Raw genomic sequence first — 20,491 nt, forward strand, 5'->3', positions numbered from 1 at the left:
CGCTCCACACAGCTGGTTCTACAGCTTCTTCTACTATCTCGGCACCCAGCATGACCTCTGTGAATCTCTCATCTGGTTGCTCGTGCACTTTTGCCATGACTCTTACTCCCAGGGTGTTTGCTATTTCTTCCGCCAGGGTTTGTCGTAAGTGGTTAAATGTGAAACATCTGGTGAATAGATGACCGACCAAGTCTTCTGTAGCGTTGTGGCAGGTTGGACATGCTTTTACGGTGTGTCTGGTTGGGATGGTACTGAGGAGTATGAGGTTCTTAAGGTCTCTCTGATACTCTGGCTGTTGTCTTGCTAGTGTCCATAGCTTGTGGGGTTTGTTGTTTGTCTGGTGGACTCTGTAGAACCTGTGGCAGTTGGTTTCTGATGCAGTGCTTTCCCTCCACCTCTCACTCTCTTGTGTCTGTATTGTCGTCTTTACTAGCTGTTTCCATGCATCTACTGTAGGGAAGTCTGTTGTCAACCAGTATCCTTCCAGCCACTCCACCAGGCCATATTCCTTAGCAACTTCAAAACACTCGTCCACAAATCCTCTTGTCTTACTGCCTGGCTTTGCTAGGATGTAGGAGTACAGCCTGATGAGGAACACTCTCTTTGCAAGTACAGTGTTTTGCAGACTGACGAGCTTTCCGAAAAGGCAGAGTTTACATTTGTCCAGGATTGACTTCAGACTTGTCAGTCCTATCGCACTAAGACACGCCGTCGTCTCTGTCTGGAAGTGCATGCCTTGCATGTTTTTTGCTCCCCTTCTGTGCACTCTCTCTAGTTTAAGTAGATCGCTGCTTGAAGGGTCCCAAAACTCGCACCCATGTAGCATGCTGGGAATGACCAATGTGTTGTACAAGGTCTTGTAGATTAGCGGGTTGGGGTGTTGTCCTTCAGAACCTGTTGTCAGAATCGCACTAATCTTTCCCTTCCCTTTTCTGCATGCCCCCTCAATGGGTTCTTTTGATAACATGTTGGCAGAGTGTTGTACCCCAACATGCGTTACTGTAGCTGTCTCCGGTATAGAACTTGTTCCCATTTTCCACAAGGTTGTTTCACTGGCCGCGTTATGGCTGTTAGTTGTCTGCCCAAAGATGATGCATTTACTTTTTCCTGGTGCAAATTCAAATCTCCATCTTTTTCCATAACATTCCATCGTGTCGATCATTCTCTGCAGACCTGCCTGTGTGCTCGCCAGCAGACATATGTCATCCGCTAAGGCAGGCGAAGCACAACTGATCCCTCCTATGCTCACTCCTCCCGACTGTTGCTGTAGTTCGTCGTGTACATCATCTGTTGCTAGTAGATAGCAGGTAAGGGACAATACACCTCCTTGGTTCACACCTCTTGAAGTGCTGAATTCTCTGGAAAAACCTCCATTCAGCATGACAGAATATGTACAACCGGTGTGCATGAGCTTGAGGAGTCTCCATAGTCTGCCATTTACTCCTTTCTTGTACATTTTAAACAACATTCCCTCCAGCCAGACTGTGTCGTAAGCTTTCTTTGTATCAAGGAAGCAGCCGTATACTAGGCTGCCTCTTTCAATGTAGTGGTTGATCACTTCTCTCACAATGAAGGCGGTAGTGATGTTGCTGCATCCAACTTGTCCCCCATTCTGGAGTTGGTGAGGTATACTTCTATCATGTAGCCAAGGATTCCATCTATTAAACAATGTCCTCTCCCATACTTTAGAAATGACAGGTAGCAGCGTCACACCCCGGTGCGAGTCCATGTCTGTTTTGTTTGTTTTGCCTTGCTTAAGGAGGGGTATCTTCAGTCCTTTCTTAAAGCCCTCTGGGATGTGTTCTTTCTCTCTTATTGCATTGAACAGCAATGTCAAACGAGCCCACAATGCCTCACCTCCATACTTGATATGTTCGTATACCAGGCCATCTCTGCCTCCACTCTTTCCATTCTTCAAACCCTGGCAAACAGAGGCTACCTCTTGTGGGGAGAAGGGTTCTTCCAGTATCCCTTCCAGGTTGTTGTAGCTTTCTTCTTCCATCTTGGCTACCTCTTCTGTGATTTGGTTCTTGTGTATTTCATCGAAGCGCATGGCTTCCTCTTCTTGTTCGTTGCCCAATGTCTCAAAGTGTCTTGCCCAAGTTTCTCTCACTTGACTGGGATTGTTGATGACTTGTTCCCCCACTTTTACTGCTTGCGGCCTGTTGGTTCTGCCCTTTCTCTGTCGGATCTTTTTCCAGAACTCTTTGTCGTTAGATGCTGCTAGGACTGCCAGCTCTTCATTCTGTTTGGCTTCTTGTAAGAGTTTTGCTTTCCTCAGTTCTGACCTGAACTGGTTCTTCCTCTCTTTATAAGCCTTGTACAGTTGGTTCTCTTTTTCTCTTGGTTTTCCCCCTTCTTTCCATTGTATCCAAGCGCTCACTTGTTGCTGGTGCGCTTCTGTCAGCATTGGTGACCAGTAGGGTTTCTGGTGTTTCTTGCACTTATTTGTGGGTATCACTTCTTCTCCTGTTGTTCTCAGTACTGTTATTATTGTATCAAGATCTTTCTCTATGGACTCTGCTGACCATGTGGCTGGAGCACTGTTTGCTTCTAGCCTCTCACTCACTCTTTTTTTGTAAGTCTCTTTGATTGTCTGGTCTCCATCTCTGTGCCAGTTGAGTTTTGGTCTGATCACTGCTTCTTCGAACTCATTTGGTTTGTTGGCGAATGAGGCAACTATGGGGCTATGATCTGATAAGTTGAGGCTGCAATCACCAATCACTTTGCATGAGACTGCTTCTGTCGACAGAGAGTGAGGTATAAGGATGTGGTCTATCGTGGACAAGTGCTTGTCTCCATTAGCTTGAAAGGTATGGAGTGGTCCCTTGCAGAGATGGCTCAAGTTCAGAGAAAACAAGTCCAGTTCATCTAGTGTGCCCCATAGTTCTTTGCCCAGTTTGGATGGCTGACCTCTGCCTCTTGGGCCTCCCTGTTTGCCGAGGTCTGCATTAAAGTCTCCGACAAAGATCACTTCACCTTCATTTTCGTACTTTCTGCATAACTCTGTCATAATGTCCAAGTGCTCTCTGTAGTTGTCTATTGTCAAGCCACTATGTGGCATATAGGCTGCAAAGACAAAGATTTTCTGGCCGCTTTGGAGCCTTACTCTCAGTCCAATAATCCTGTCATTGCCATCTTCCAGTTTGTGTACTGCATAGTCAATACTCTCCTTCCACAGTAAGGCAACTCCACCTTGCCCTCTTCTCCAACTTGTGGTATGTTTGAATTCCTTTAGCCGGTTATCTGCTCTCCCCCACCCTCTGTGGCTCTTCATCACTTTGTCAAGTTCTGGTAGTGCATCTTGGTATAGCCAGTGTTCGGTAACTGCAAGGATGTTTATATGAGCCAGCTGTTTCCTTATGAATGGCAGTGCTGTCACTAGTCCTCTGGCATTATAGCAGCCAACTGTTAGCTCTTTAGATGAATCTGCTGTAGCAGCTCGGGCTCTACTGTTGGTTTCTGTCATAGTGGGTGTAGCCTTGTATCCTGTCTGCTCCTGACTCTGTCTCCTTACTCTTGTACACTCTCTCTGACACCCACTCTCTGCATCTTACTCCTCTTGGCCAAAAGTTTTCTTCTGTCACCCTGTGGGCTTGGTGCAATAACACATTTACTCTGGCAAAGGCCATGTCCTTTTGTTTGTTCATCATCACCCTTACAAAAGTTAGCTGTACTCCTTTGCTGTCAGCGTATCTGTAGATTGTGTCTTGTAGCTTCTTGGTCTCAGTTCTCTTCATGTAGCCCAGGAAGAATCTCTTTCTCTTCAGTCTGTGTCTCTCAATTCCAACAAAGTCTGAGAACTCTGTGCTGTTCTCATTATTCTCCTCAATGCACCTCTGTTGTGTGTGGTTAGGGGAACCTGTGACTTTCCCTGCAAATGTTGTTCTCTCCAAGGGTTGTACTCCACCCCCTATTGTGTCACAGTGCTGTGTGTCGTCAACACCTTCTCTGTGCGCTCCACGCCTGGGTACATCATATGACCATGCTCCTGTCGTGCTTACATGTTTGCTTGGTTGGTGTTTGTTTCCTCGTCTCTGTAGTCTATCTCCTCTCTCTACTGTTGTGACAGAACTTGCTACCCTGTCTCTCTCCCATGTGTGCAGTTGTGTTCTGTCTTTTCTGATAGAAGGGCTTTGAGGGTTTCTCTTCCTGTGTTCTTTCGTCCCTTCCGCCCCAACACTGAGTGTCATCTCTGCTGTCTCTAATGTGTTACTACAAGGGGGGTGTCTTTCCTGCACTTGTGTCACAGCTTCTTTGTAGGTCTTGACCTGTGTATTTTCTGGTTTCCTCCCCTCTTGTAACCTGTTTGTCTGTTTAGAAGGTCTTCTTTGCGCATTCGCTTTCTCTTCTTGGTTCTCGCCCTCTGGACTTCGACCACTGTCTCCTGGCCCTGTACTGCTTTGATCTGATCTGATCACAGCCCCCTGTTGTCTGGTCTTTTCTTTGTTTTGTACTGGTAACTGTTCAGGAACCCTGTGTGTTGTCGTCTGTCCTATTTCATCTCTCTTTTCTCTCCCGGTCCAGGTTGATAATACTGCCCTCGTCAGTCTGGTTTATGTTACAGTTCTCTTCTGTGCTTCCTCTTCTGTGCTTCCACTTCTGCTAGCCAGGCCTGTTTCTGCGTGTCTGCGTGTACCAGTTTTTGTTCGTTGACCTGGTTTCTGTCTGTGTCTGTCTGTGTTGTCTGGGTTTTGTGGATTGTCTCGTGCTTCCTGTAGGTAGGTATGTTATTGCATCTTCATCCTGAGCTTCGTTCAATGCTTCTTCTGCAGATTTTTCACGACTCCTGTTTCTCCTTGACTGGTTACTTTCAGTGGTACTCCCCATTTTCTGACTCTTTATCTGTCCTGTTGTTTCACATGTGAGGCAGCTTGTTGTGGAGCTCTTAGGTTCTAGGTAGTCCAACCTCTCCTTCATCTCTTTAATTCTCTCGTGTGTTGTAGACAGACCGTACTCTTGCTCTCTGATCCTTTCTTCCAGCGAGAAGGCCAGGCTCTGTACATATTTGGTAATATTTCCAAACTTAGCCTCTCTTTCTGTGTCAGACTTCTTGGCAGAGCCTTGCAGAGTGTGGATTTCTGTCTCTAGGGAAAGGATCTTGTTGTTGCATGTTGAAACTGTGGTCTGTATTCTTACTTGAGTTGCTTCTAGTTTCTTCAGCTTCCCTTTCATACTTTCTATATCTTCTGATAATACAAGTTGAGATCCCTTGTTGGTTGCTAACTCGTCCTGTATACTTTTGAGTTGCCTGTCACAGTGTTCGGTTACATCAACCCTCGCTTCTTCGTGGTGTTTCACCCTATTGCTCATGCTCGTAAGCTTCTCATTCACTTCTCTCATTTCTGTCTTCAGCATCTCTCTCAGACTTGCATTTTCCGCCAGTATTTTTGCTACCACATCTTCATCCTCCCCCTCTTCTAGGATAGTGTTCAGCCCTCTACTCCTTGTGATAGCTGGACTCTGCCATGTGTTGTTCTGGGTACCATGGGGGAACATTTTCTTTATCTCTGCCAGGTTCCTCCCACCTTCTATAAACTGGAATAAGGCACAACAATCTTCTGCTAACCTGTTAGCGACTGGCTCAGTGTTAGCTCTGTATGTTCTTTTCTTTGGCTGCCCCTGTGGGCAATCCCTCCTCTGTTGTCTGGCTATTGCAAACAAGGCCTCTCTTGTGTGGTTCAGTATGTGTTCGTTGTAGCTACTGGCTGCAAGTACCTTCCTTTTGGCTGCATTCCTGTCAAGGCCTTCTATGTGGTTCCTCACCAGCTCCAGGATCTCTCTGGGTGTCTCTGCGTCATCTTCAAAGGAGATGTCTTCTATCCCTCTGAGCCACATCCCCGAGCCCTCCAGCTCCTCTTCTCCCGTGGCTGCATGTGTGCCCTCCTCCTCTCCTGTCGGCTCACCCTCCATACGTGGTGTTTACGTCTGTCGGTTGCTAGCCCCTTTCAGTCAAGGCCCCCTATTATATAAAGGTGGCCCCGGAACGTCCTGTAAAGTACAAAAATGCTCACCAGTATACAAATTCTCCAGCAATCAACGTGCACTGCTTGTTGGCAGCCCTTGATAAAGCTTCAGAACCAAGTACATACTCCTTCCCTTCATTCGTTCATTCATTTATTCATTCATTCATTCGTTCACTCACTCACTCACTCACTCACTCCCTCACTCCCTCACTCACTCACTCACTCACTCACTCACTCACTCATTTATTCATCCATCCATCCATCCATCCATTTAAATTTGAACTTCGTTTCCCCAACTTGAACACAATATTTGGAATGGAATATCCCATCCATCCCATCATGCACCATTTCCAACATGGCGGCCTGGAGATGAAAAAAAAAATATTTTGGTTGACGAACATTCGTCAAATGACAATATTCATCTTCTACTGCACTTGGTGAGCAGGATTTCCCTTTCTTAACAACTATGGGAACATTTAGAAGGAAAAAAATAATTATGATTCTGTCAAATATTGAAATACGATCATCGATATCTATTGAAGCCTTGGGGGGGCGTTTCACTACACCAAATATTATCAGCACGGAAGTAGTCTACATACATGTATAACGTAGGTTAAAAACAATAGTGGGTTATTGTTTCAATTGAATGTTTGTAACGTGCCTGTGGAAATGGTAGAAGAGCCATATTCGTACCCAAGGAAAAAGATATTCCCTTGTCCAATATAAAAATTATGTTGACAAATTACAAGTCTGACATTTTTGCATCCCTTTATAATATTCTCCAAGCTGAGGTTATGGTTGGAGGACTTAGTTAGCCTGGTATCCAGCCGTAGTATAACTCCCGAGTCTCTTCTGTCCTCTCTGCCCTGTTTTTTTTTGGTCAGCATTCTGAACGAAATCGCGACCATAACCTCTGCTTTGACGATAGTCACCCCTTGACTTATGCCTGTTAAATTTGTGTTCAATGACTAAATATATGATTATTATCTTGTTTTTGCAGGAAGGTTGCAAGACCAACATCAAGAACCTCTAGTTTCTCAAGATTAAAACTTCAAAAGTATCTGTTACTCCATGAGAATGGATGTCACTGAGAGTGTGGTGTGTTCCCACTGTAACACACTTGTCTACAGACAGTGGTTAGTGGATCATGTACAGCAGGAACTCCAGAGTGAGACCACCTGCCGCCCCTGTTCGGACCTGGTGCAGATGCTGACAGACCTGCTATGCGCCCTGCACCTGTACGGACACCTGAAACCACCTGTCATCAACATCACCTGCTCCAGGTGCAGCTTCCAGGCTGGAAGTGTGGAGAAGTTTGTGGAGCATCTTCAGGTGAGTTGTGAGAATGTTGCACCTGCACAGGATACAGCTGCAGCTGTATCACATGCTTCAGCTGAGCAGAGCAGCTGCACCTACAGAGTCAGCTATCAGCCAAACGATGTAGCAGAAGGGAAGGAACCAGTTGGTCCTAGTTTACAGGAGATGGCAGACTGGGACGGACAACAGTTTCAGAAAATGATGAGCACGCTCTTAACGGATACGTCGGGAAAGGGTCGCCAGAAAACAAGCTCCGATCACGATACGGGAGGACGCAGCAAAGTGACGATAGATATGGCTTCCGTTTGCGAAGACAAGGAAGAGGAAACTGACGTCAGCGAAGATTTGAACTACGTCGGACCTAAAGACCAACCTTGCTCTACTCAAAGTGTGAAAGAAAAGAATACATCAAATCAAGAAGACTCAACTGATTGCTCTGAAACCAACAATGCAAAAGATGCAAAGACAAAACTAAGGTCTAGGGACAATTGCAATGATGATGAAGACAGTAACAAACCGAAAACTAAGACTAAAAGAGTGAGAAAATCAAGAGCAAAGAAGCAGCAACTTGACAATCTCTTGAAGTGCCACATCTGTGGCTACTCAGGCCGGAAGAGGGAAGACTTAGAGTCACACATGTTGGAGACTCATGGTAAAGTGGAGTACAAGTGTAACAGTTGTAACTTCCTCGCTAAGAGTTTGAAAAACCTGCGCAGACACCAGTTGGGACATCAGAGGATGCACGAATGCAAGTATGTATGTCAATGGTATCTAAAGTTGGATCATTATTATTATGGATCTTGCTTTAAAAGTATTAGTTATCATGTGTTTGTATTTTTAATACCCAGTAAACTGCCTCCTGGTGTAACATACCAGGTTTGAAGAGTACAAGCTGCATACTGTAAATGCAGAAATGTTCGCGGTGGATTAATGTTTTCGCAGTGACCACTTCACCGCAAACTTAAAACCACCGTGAACATTTGTCTATTATAGTATTAGACTACAGTCTATGGTGTTACCACAAAATTAAAACCACCGCAAAAAGTCCTTTTCCCCATTATCACGAAATTTAATCCCCGCAAACTTAGTTAAATGCATTTACAGTATTTGGGCAGATTTATTTGATCCACTCACACCGGGGTGGGCGTCTACTCTTTTTGATAAGTGTGGTGGGTTTGTACTGCAGGAGTGGCTGTCCGCAAACACATGGCCTCCGTTTAATGTCCTAGATGAGGGACGTCCCTAACCAAAGCTAGGTATTCATTTTCACTTGAATGAAGTGAAGAAATTTGTGCCCAAGGGCACAATGGCAGTATGATTTGTGGGTGATTTGAATTAATCAAGGACCTCGGGGGGTTGAGCCAAACACCCTACATGTATTATGTCACTAATCATTATGAGTTCTAGTTATGTTACCTTCACAGAAGGTACATACTGTTTTTGCATCGTTTCTTCTTCTTCTTCTTCTTCTTCTTCTTTTCCGCACAAATAAAAAACATGAATATCTCCAAAACTAGACCTTGGAGTATCTCATAATTCAGCAAGCTGGTAGGTCTGCACATAAGGCACTGCACCTTGGTCATTTGGTCCCCCAAAGACGCCAAAAAATGATTTTATGAGGCAAAAAAGGGTGAAAAAACTAGCAATTTTAACACAAAATCGAACTTTCGAGCCCCCATAGAACACTAGAACCACGTTCCAAGGACCCGAGGTCAACGACCGGTAGCTATGGAACCCGCCCGGGAGTTATGGAACATGGTGTTCGAACGAGGTCAACGACCGCTACTACGCAACACGGAAGTGTCCGCCCGTCAAATGATGACTTCATCTTGCTTTGGACGGCCTGAATTGAGGCAGAAGCCGTCCTCTGAATGATTTGTGGAATTCATTTTACCAAGAAGTAATAAATCGGATCAAGAAATTCACAGAGCTTTGACTTTATTTTGCCGAATATCGGCACCTTTTGCATACTAGTAACCGTTATATCAACTTCAAGGAAGGTAGAATGAAATTGAGGGCAGGCAGAATGAAATTTAATGCCCCCAAACCGTGTCTCGGTTAAGGTCTATATCGAGTCAAATCTAAGCATTTGTTTCGATACTTTTCTTGATTTTGTTTAAGCTAAAGGTTTTGCTACCTGCACAAGTCAGTTTAACTCTGAGCCATCCAAACATTGTTCGGATTCTATGTTGTGTTTGAGTTACGTAGAATCGAACACACACGATGTGTAGTACGCCAGCACTCGTGCGTACACACGCGATAATTTGGTGAACAAACGCATTCAGAGCACTACTGCAATTTTCCCAGACAGGCCGACAACTGTAGTAACGTTACGTGTATGTGGTGATTTCTTTGGATGTCTCCTGACATGATAAGTAACTGGCATATAACGTTAATCATAAAAATGTAGCGAGACCTGTTCGTTTTTCAAGCTCATACATAGAGCTGTCGTCTAAATGAAACAAGGATTGGTGTCACGGTTGTAGTTAACCGATTTTTGAGTCAACAAGAACATTTGAGCAAAAAAACAACAACACATGACTACGTTAGACGCAAGGTCACTGCGTGTTGCCGGCTGTTACATAAAAAAAACATGCATAACGATCGTCATGCAAACTCAAAGTTTTACGCCTGAGACATAAAGGTATGTGAAACACAAACGATGGACTTGATGAGTTTATTTCGCTATTAAACTGACCTGAACAAACACGATTAACTGCAGCGTGGAACGCCCTCCCCATGTTAGGTCACGGTCATTCCGTTCACCTTGTTGTTCATCATGTAAGTTACCACTGTGTGAGCGCTGCGTTGGTCCCCAGCAAGCAAGTGGAGGACGGAAACGAAGTCTGGGTGAATTACAATAAATCTACTTACAGCTTTATACACGGTGGGAGTGGCCGGCACAGCACAAATCCCCAGGCACAAATCAGCATAAGCCAACGCGAAAGTTAAGTGTAGCAGAAACCTAACCCCTTCAAGTTTGCATGATTGACAGGCGGACGGGTTTGAAGTGTGCCGACTGCGGCACGTATTGATAATGAGGGCATAAACAAACTACGTACATCAAACGTAAATCAAAATTGTTTGCTAAAAATAAAAGAAATTTATGAAATATGAATTGCGGGCTCTGAAAAAAATGATTGGGCCGTTCAAAATATGAATGAATTTACACAGATTGACTGTGACAGGAAGCATAGCGGAGATGTGCTGCGTACTGTGAAGATCACTTGCAGTGTGCAGGGGTAGCCATATCAATTTCTGCTCTGAGAGTGTCCGGCAACTGCGGGACGTGAACGAATATAATAGATTTGTGGCAATTTTAGCGATTATGCTAATCAGCTGTTACTGTGAATTTGTGCGATTTACAGTAGTTGGTAAGGCCCCCTTTCGAAATTTCCACTAGACGGCGATCGCGCTGCGCTCTTACTGCGACATAAACAGGATATGTGTAACATTCGATTTCACACTGGGTATATGGTTCATAGAAAACGTAAAAGTGTGACTGAGCATGCTGAGGAGAACCCTTGCGCTGCGTTGTACAAGCGGCAAACTCTGTGAGACGTTTCAAGCTGTGAATGCGCCTTCCGATTTTGTGCTACGCAGTGTGCCGTAACTTGGTACGCTTGTTTTAATTTTGCTCTCTTCAGAAGTTAGTCTAATTCAAGTAGATAGAAACGAGAATTCAATTCTATAATATTTGACAATAAAATTGTGACTGTATGTACTTCTTGCCTCATTTGAGGCTGTATCTAGCACAAACTAGCTGATGTTTTCACGGGGAAAGGGACTGAATGCACTGTTTGCGATGGTCCGACTAAGAAAATCATTACGAAACAAGTGCTTTTAAACAAGTGCTTTTAAAAAAGCTGGCATTTTGCCAATGTTTGCGTGTGTGAACGTTTTTTTCTAGTTATTAGAATGTCATATAAATAGAACAGAGTAACTAAACCTGATATTGGCGCATGGAGAGATTCACATATGTGCCTGAATCTAGATCTAGACGCCACCTGTTAAAATTTGCATGAACTGCAGCAAATTTCACTACACTGCCTGTTTTTGAGTGAGCTCTGTTGCGGGGCATTTTTAATTTTTTTTTTTTAAATTTTTTTTTCTATTCGGCAAAAAAACGAAGCGGCGAATCCGTTAACCAAAGAAATAAATTGGTGTGGCCAAATGGATGTAAAAATTAGTATTTTAATGGATGTAAAAAAGAAAAAAAAAAAATCTACCTCCCCGGATTCGAACCGGGTGCATTGGTTTAGACTGCGTAAACTTTAACCACTGCGCCAGTGCGAACATGTTGAAGAAATGCCTGTTTTAACAGATATAGAAATGTTCGGCATGGATTGAACAGGTCCGTTCATCTCAACATCACTCCATCACCCCATCACAACGGCGACTACTATGGATAGAAGGCATTTTGCGACTGCAAGTCGCAAAATGCAAAAAAGCTGGCGTTTCGTCTACGTTTATGAGTGTGAACTGTCTTTTTCTTGAAGTAAAATCTGTTAGAAAAAGTCACTCAAGGGCTGTTGCGTCTATAAGAAAAATTGTTATTTTGGAAAGGAGTACTGTTTAATAGCTGGTCTTGGCTTACAACTTTATTTTAAATGTACAATAAGTTCATTATAAAATCTATCAATATACTCAGGTACTTATGTACACTTGAAAAAGCACCATCAGCACTGTGACAAGATTCTATCTAAATTGACTACCAAATGTCAAACAAATATCCAAACCAATTAACAGCTACCTCATCTCTATTATACTGGTTTCCGCATTTACAACATTTCTTCCTTGTTTTCCTGGATAATTTTGCTAATATTCATGAAAATTTCCATACTTTTGTGTCGAGCGGTGTGACTTTCCACATCCATGTTGTCTGAAAACTTCTGAATGAAGTCGATACTGAACAATGAAGCATTTGCTACTGTAAGAAAGGATCGCTGTTTTTGATGGAGTTTCATGCAAACAACATCAAGAGCCTCTGTTTACATCATGAATAGTAGTTTAGTGGCGAGTGTTTTGTGAGAATCATCTTACCGCGCATAGGAGCCGCTGTACGGTATTTTCCATTACCATGAACAGAAAAATTCGAATGCCGGGTTTGGAATCTATGAAATCCTGTTCATAAGACAAAGGCCTTGCATACATGAAATGAATACTAAAATAAAATAAAAAATGATACATAAAAATATAATATCAATAAATAAATAGAATATTTATATATTATCTTCAATATTTAAAAAGAAAAAATCCACTCTCGGTTTCGAACCAGGGACTTTCGGATCCGAAGTCGTATGACTTTACCGATTGAACTAAGTTGTTACGTGTATTGTTTATGAGTGTAGTCGATACTGAACATTTGCTACTGTACGTAAGAAAGGATCGCTGTTTTTGATGGAGTTTCATGCAAACAACATCAAGAGCCTCTGTTTACATCATGAATAGTAGTTTAGTGGCGAGTGTTTTGCGAGAATCATCTTACCGCGCATAGGAACCGCTGCACGGTATTTCCATTACCATGAACAGAAAAATTCGAATGCCGGGTTTGGAATCTATGAAGTCCTGTTCATAAGACAAAGGCCTTGCATATATAAAATGAATACTAGAATAAATAAAAAATGATATATACAAGTATAATATCAATAAATAAATAGAATATTTATATATTATCTTCAATATTTAAAAAGAAAAACACCCCCTCACGGTTTCGAACCAGGGACTTTCGGATCTGAAGGAGTATGACTTTACCGATTGAGCTAAGTTGTCACAAGCCTTACATCGGAGTGTACATTATGCTTTAACCTCACTACATAGTATTATTTATGTCGATTTTCGGTCGCTTTCTTGATAAAATCATTTTTTTTCTTGTGCAATCTTGTGGAATAGATGTTATATGGCCATTTTCCAGGATATTGAAGTCCGAAACCACAATGCAATGGTATTTCCGAACATACAGTTGTAGCAGTTGCATGCGGTCGTGTTGAACGAGGGTCTGCATGCTCTTTTACGTAAGGCGTAGGCAGCCAATTTTATTTCCCGTAATTCGTAGGGAAAACCATCTTATCTACGTAATTCGTAGCGAGGCGACCAAATTTAGCGTAATTGCCTTCCTTGATTTAGCGTAATACGTAGGGGGGTTCTTTTAAATTCAGCGTAAATCGTTGTCGGAACTCCCCATGCAGACCCTCTTGAACCAAACCAAGCACCAAGCATCCATCATCGAAGCACCCACTGAAGGTAAAACCCAATTCTCCACTTACACACTTCCCATAATTAAGTGCGAGAGGGTTCCGGATATGGCTGCTCCGAACTCCGGAACTGACTCCAAGGGCACAGAAAATTGGTTCTAACCAATTCCGAACACAGAAAACATCAAGGAGATGATAGTTTGGTGTGGAACCGATCACAGGACAATGGTTTAATCACTTTCCGACAGGAAAAAAACAAAGGCTGCAGACGAAACGCCAAGGTGTGGCCCTTGAGGTCATCGGAAGAAACCAACTAACAGCCACAGTGGTGCACGTGTTAGGTAGTTACTTCTGACCACAAAACTTGTAAGATTCTCGGCCCAAATGATAACTGTACTATATTCGCCAGACAACTTATTAGTTTATATGCTTTTCCGCCCTCGTACTGAAGGTTTTAGCTGGTTCCACCCTGGTTTCGCACCCTGAGCAACTGTGGTAGCATCCAAGTAACATCCATATCCGGAACCCTCTCGCACTTAATTATGGGAAGTGTGTAAGTGGAGAATACATTGCGTTTCGTCGCCAAAAAAAAAAACACCGCCAACATCAACAAATCTCTGCCTACCTTTTGGGAAATATCTTCGACATCTTAATTTTCATATAGACGGTCAGCCCAAATTTGGTGCAACATGATGACACCGGTAGATTCGGTCCATATTTTATAAGCAGTCAATTAAAGAATCAAAAGCACACCTATTTGTCACGTTTCATGTAGGGCCCCGCCCCCGTATAGAGCGCAAGCATATGAGGTCCGATCGGCTTACCGGAGATTATTTTGAAAGTACCTTATTTAATTTCACATATTGTTCGATTTTTTTTACTTCTATGGTAGCAACAACTGACAGTTAATCGGGGCCGGGAAAATGACAACAAAAACATCGGCGCTAGCACGATGCGACTGACCAGAACATTAGGGGGAGGGGCGCGGCACCGACTGGGTTCGACCAGTCGCTTCTCGCTTCTCTCTCGCCGCCGGCGCGCGTTAGGAATTATCATCAAAGTCAGCACCGTCCGCAAACATCCGCTGATTTTTTAGAGATTTTTGCAAAATTTGTCTATACTTACGCGCCGAGTTTGTTCGTCAACAATGACGGAAAGCGCAAAATTAAACTTATTCTTATGTTATCAACTGAACTTCGCGGCTCGCGTTCTGCACCAAGTCAGAGACAGAGAATATGAATTTTCCAAGTGATTCAAAGCTTTATTTTTTTTAACATTTGAATACATATTGTTGAAGGAAGCCAGTTTTTTTTTTCCATGGCTCTCTCTCCGCAAGCCAAGAAATTTCTCTCTGGACCTCCCCAAGCCGAAAAAATTCATAGGCCTTGACGCTCCCGCAGACGACACGCTAAATGTCGCCGAGTAAACCCTGTTGACGACCGTCAGAAATGGATAACCTTTTTGGACAGACAGACTGCCCCTGTGGCTTGTAGCTATGGGGCTGTGATGAGATGATGATGAGAAACCCTGTTTGGAACAATATTGGACGTTGTGTTCATTATTCAAGATGTATAACGTTATAGATAAAAAATCATCAAAATTTATTTGTACCTTCTTGCATGTCTTGACTTATCCTGTGTCAACATCTGCAACTTAATCAGTTTACCCTTCCAGGTAGAAATGCTAGACTAAACCATGTGAAGGTAACATTCTGTATTTGCTTGCAAATATTACCTTTCTAGTTCAGTGATGTTTTGATAAATTCTGTTAGATACCTGAAGCATCCCTTAGTTTTTGATAAAGTTTATTTTTAAGGGCTTCATGTGCACATGTTCCAGAGGTATATACATTAGAAATAGCTGCCATTTATGCTCTTAGAATCCAAGATGTTTTAATTTTATTGTGATTTCTTTTTCAGGTATTGTCAGTTCACGACTCGCTGGCAGAAGAACTTGATCTTGCATGAAAGACGTCACACAGGTAAAGACTTTCTTCACAGTGAGACAAATATAAGATTGTTCTTTTCAAGAACAAGTTATGAAGATTGAGTGAAGACCATTACTTTCAACTTTTTCAGTTTATATTAATAAATGTTCTCCAACTTTGTTGACAGGTGAAGGCATGATCAAGTGTGACCAGTGTGACTATGTCACTCCTAAGAAAGACAGCCTACTTAGACATAAAGTCAAGCACACAGGTAAGACAGAGGTTTGACTTTTTGTCATCTTTAGTAGTTCTTAAGAAAAAGCACACAATCATTTTGGAAAGAGTTTGTAGGGATTGTACATAGCGATGTGGCCCAAGGACTATCAAAATAGAGATAGGTGCTGCCCTATGTACCATCTGGTGCAGGAATGACATTTGACGTAAAAGAAAGATGTACTTAGTAAGAAAAGCTCTATTTTAGACCTGTATCCATATCTAGGTACATAACTGCCCTTCAGCATGATACACAAGCTAGATGAGTGTCATAAAATTTTGTTTCACGATATCATGAAATTTTTTTATAATACTTTATACATGTACTAGTAGATGCTGACTGCATACATCCTGTAGGAGAAATTTGAGTTCTTTTTGCTGTGAAAGGAATGAAAACACCCATATTCCCTTTCCTGTAGGAGAAAAGCCATTCGTCTGTGGACAGTGCAATAAGACGTTCGCCCGCAAGGGGGACCTGAAACAACACGAGCTGCGTCATGCCGGAATCAAAACAGCGATGTGCCACGTGTGCGGAGACACGTTCTTTAAGAACTACGAGCTCGTGCACCACATCCAGGCCAAACACGACGGGCTGAAGCTGTACAAGTGCGACCAGTGTACGTTTGAGACGGCGTACTTTCACTCACTGGTGACCCACGGGAGGGCCTATCACACAGGTACTGTAATGCATTTAAGTTTGCGGGGATTGAATTTCGCGGTAGCGGGAAAAAGGACTTTTTGCAGTGGTTTAAAGTTCGTGGTAGCACCATATGCGCAGTAGTCTCTTTCTGCCATGGAAAAATGTTCCCGGTGATTTTAAATTCGCGGTAAAGCGGCCACCGTTAAAACCATGGACATTAATCCACCGCAAACGTTTCTGCATTTACTGTATGTAGGGTTGTGTACCTACATACCTGCACCTGTACTACATACCTTTAAAGATTGTTTTGGGTACAGGTCTGGACCTAAATATCTGTGTACCTGTACCTGTACCTAAACAAACTAAATCACTATTGAACGCCACTTTTTGAGACTAAAGACTACAGTTGTGGGAATCTGCCGATTAATTTAGTTATTTGGTATCAAATTGTGTGCGTGGTTGTTGTTGTGTTGTCTTGCATTACCGCAGGGTGTTTGGCTAAGAACCCAGAGGTCGTGGGTTTGAATCTTGTCATGCTACTAATCTTGGGTCCTTGGGAAAGGCATGACTTCCATCACTTCATTCAGGTGTTAAAATGGGTACCCGACTAACTTTGGTTGGGGAGGTAAAAGGCGGTGTCCTAGACACAGTAGAAAACAAACCATTGCCTCTACAGCCCTAAAAAGGCAATGGGACTACCTTTTTACATATACTTATCTTTTAACTCTTTGAATTGAGATTTTTCCAAGATAAGAAGGATTTGGGGTTGCAAAAAATGTATTTTGAAGTCTGTTGCTAGGATGGAGGTTCATGGACTGTATTGAAGAATGACGCAGTCAATTCCTACCTTTGCACCTTGACTGCTCTTACACAATTTAACTGAGTGTGTTGTTAGCCAAAAAGTAGTTACTCAAGCAACTGGATATGGTTTTGGAAACGGTCAGACGTTTCAACTAGCACAAGAGTGTGTTGTTGATGACAGATTGGTCAAGTTCTCGTTCAAGGTTTTTGGGGTTAAATTCCTTTGATGTATTTTATCTTGCAGGAGAGAGGCCATATAAGTGTGATTTTGAAGGCTGCAACTATGGATCAGCTAACAAGTCACAACTTAATGTGCACAAGAGGAAACATACAGGTGAGTGCAGGGGATAAAATGACGTCTTTTAGAAAGTGTCTTTTGATTACCAAATTTGTATTAGATTTGCCTAGATGCCAGACCCCTGATCTCACTAATAATTAGTAATATCTATTATGTATCTGGGTCTAAGGCACGATCTAGACACAGTTTTTCCCGATATCTGTGAGCCGACAACATTTCGCCAACAGCTTTTTTTCAGCGTCTAGATGGAACTGCAATATCGCCATAAAGATATCGGCAGAATTTCTCCCGAAAGGTCTGGAGTATTCGCCCGATAGCTTAGCAGGGGTCCCCGATAGCTTAGCAGGGTCCTCGACAACTTCCACGCGCGTGTAGATGCATCCTGACCTCGGTGGCTCATTAGCATATAATGCGGGCTTATTAGGCTATATAGCTGTTAATAACTACAAGTGCCACGGGTGTCCCACAGCCAACGTTCCAGATCCCTCCCGACATCTCCACAGATATTGGTAAAAACTGTCTAGATTTGGCCTAACTCGGGAGGGCATGTTGTAGAATTCTCTTGGGGGCATGTTTGGCGCTGGAGCCAAGGATTCGGCCCGTGTAAGCCTTGGAAACAGTCTGGCATCTAGGCTAGTATTATAGGTATGGTGTCTGGAATCAGGGTTAGGTACACAGTATTGTAACAAGATTGAATGCACAAATATTGTAATTTCCATATTGGTTGTTGACCAAAGAACATTTTTGATTATACCACAGATATAGGAAGAGTATTCTTTCTTTCTTTTTTTCTTGTTAAAAGTTTGAAAATTAGTGTTTTGAAAGATACAGTCAAACCTGCCCGAGCGACCACCTCTTCCCAGCGACCACCTGGCCATTTCGACCGCTTTTTCTCGGTCCCGATTTATTTTCCCATTGACGTAAGCATTAAGCGACCTTTTCTCAACGACCACCTGGCCAACGCGACCGCGACCGGCCCAAATTGGGACCCGTAACGACCACAAAATTGAGGTTTTCATCGATTTTTGATGATAATTAGCGCGATTTTGTACCGAAATCGGCCAGTTTGCGTCGGATTTTGAGGTTAAATTTACAGTCAACAGTGTGCGTGTTGTATTTGGCATTAAAGACCTCGCTTCTTTGCGTGCGTGCAGTGTGCTTGCTATTTGCCATTAAACACAACGGAAACCATTTATACTTTGCATCGGGCAAGTTTTGAGTCGATACTCTTCTCAGCGACCACCTGTCCAAATCGACCGCTTTTTTCCGGTCCCCCGGGTGGTCGTCTTGGGCAGGTTTGACTGTAGTCTGAAAGTGGAATAAAGATCATCATGAACCCGTTACCAGGTAAAAAGTTTAATACAGTATTGTAAGCCTTCCTAGTGCTAATTCAAGAAAAAGAAGAAAGAAATCTTTAGATGACTCCAAAAACAGAGAGAGAGAGAGACAGACAGAAGAAGCAAGATAGCTTCTGTGCAGTACTTAAGTTTTTTTTTTTTGTCATAAGTTTGTCACTAGTAAATGTTTTCAAAAGTAAGTATTAGATGACTCCAAAGTTAGAGAGAGAGACAGAGAGAGACAGAGAGAGACAGAGAGAGACAGAGGGAGCAAGAGCATGTTCATTTTTCTTTATCATAAATTTAAAACTGCCTGTTTTTAGAAATAGTTGACATTCTTGTTCAAAATCTTCCTTGTGATTTCCTTAACAGGAGAAAAGCCATTCAAGTGTACGATGTGCAACTACGCCTCAGCCGACAACGCCGGGCTACGCAAACACGTGAGGAAACACTCCAGCCTTCGCCCCTACAAGTGTAACATGTGTGACTTCGACACCAAGCACAGCTTCCTCCTCAGAAAACACATGGAGACGGCACACAACGTTATGACTAACTGTAAAATTGGCAGGCGACAGTTGACCTCGATTGCTACCACGGACGTGGATTCTAGCAAGAACCAAGTGCCGGTGGACGTTTTTAATCAAGATCTTAAGACTATTGCAGGCCATGGGCCTGGTCAAGATTAGACTTACATCAAGTAACTCAAGGGCAAGAATTTGCCAACCAGAGCTTGTTTTAGGTTGGAAACAAACCTTTAAACAGAACATTATAAACACTGTTGTAATATCATCATAGAGAATATGTGTAGAATATATAAGAAAGGACATAGTGCCACATGATTTGTCTCTTTCTTACCATGTAGGGATGTGGTGCCATTTGATTGGCCCATTTCCCATTGTATGGTAATGAGGTGCCATGTGATTGGCTCATTCCCCATCATGTGGTAGTAAGGTGCCATGTGACTGGCTCATTCCCTAGCACATGATACTGAGGTACCATGTGATTGGCTTGTTCCACACCATATGGTAATGAGTGCCATATGATTGACTTGCTCGCCACCATATATGGCAAAGAGGTGCAATATTACTGGCTCACAAGCCATTACTGTAAATGCAGAAATTTTCGCGGTGGATTAATGTTCGCGGTTTTCGCGGCGACCACTTTACCGCGAAATTAAATCCACCGCAAACATTTTTCTATTAAGGTATTAGACTGCAGTAGATGGTGTTATCGCAAAATTAAATCCACTGCGAAAAGTCGTTTTTCCCGCTACCGCAAAATTAAATCCCCGCGAACTTAAATGCATTTACAGTATATGGTAATGAGGTGTCTTCTGATTGGCCTATTCCTCCCTGTGTTAAAGGAATGAGGGCAGGTGTTACATCATCATGAGTAGACAGAGCCTGCCATTGATGTTAAGTATACATGTTATATTTTATACAGTATTTCTGAAAACTCAAACAATGAGTTGCAATGTATACATGCATAGAAGTAGGAGTAAACAGTGCCATTTACACACATTTACACATGTGAATTGATACATGTGATACATTTTACATGTAGACTTCATGCATATAATATAATCTATATAGTTTCTTGCTTCATTTCTACATTTCTATATGTCATGTCTATATTTGTTTTAAAAGATTGTAGCAATTTCAGTAGAGATTTCTCCCTTTTTATGTGGAAAAATGGCAAGTGGCAGGATCAATCCAGGAGCCATATGTTCTTTCTCTATG

General features: G+C 42.7%; 1 protein-coding gene across 1 annotated transcript; it reads left to right on the forward strand.

The window, feature by feature from the left end:
• The first annotated feature begins 6,216 nt into the window (after positions 1 to 6,216).
• Positions 6,217 to 20,475, forward strand: LOC118405859 (zinc finger protein 260-like). The gene is made up of 7 exons (XM_035805667.1): positions 6,217 to 6,403; positions 6,967 to 8,035; positions 15,396 to 15,457; positions 15,591 to 15,674; positions 16,096 to 16,353; positions 17,362 to 17,451; positions 19,125 to 20,475. The coding sequence occupies exons 2-7, from the start codon at positions 7,038 to 7,040 to the stop codon at positions 19,436 to 19,438; spliced, it is 1,806 nt and encodes a 601-aa protein (XP_035661560.1). The 5' UTR covers positions 6,217 to 6,403; positions 6,967 to 7,037; the 3' UTR covers positions 19,439 to 20,475.
• The last annotated feature ends 16 nt before the right edge of the window (positions 20,476 to 20,491 follow it).

This window comes from Branchiostoma floridae, chromosome 18 (assembly GCF_000003815.2).
Source record: "Branchiostoma floridae strain S238N-H82 chromosome 18, Bfl_VNyyK, whole genome shotgun sequence".
Taxonomy (NCBI): Eukaryota; Metazoa; Chordata; class Leptocardii; order Amphioxiformes; family Branchiostomatidae; genus Branchiostoma; species Branchiostoma floridae.

Coding starts and splice junctions, on each gene's coding strand:
- LOC118405859 (XM_035805667.1), top strand. CDS start 7,038: ATGAGAATGGATGTCACTGAGAGTGTGGTGTGTTCCCACTGTAACACA. Junction 15,458..15,590: donor GCATGAAAGACGTCACACAG/GTAAAGACTTTC, acceptor CTTTGTTGACAG/GTGAAGGCATGATCAAGTGT. Junction 17,452..19,124: donor GCACAAGAGGAAACATACAG/GTGAGTGCAGGG, acceptor TTTCCTTAACAG/GAGAAAAGCCATTCAAGTGT.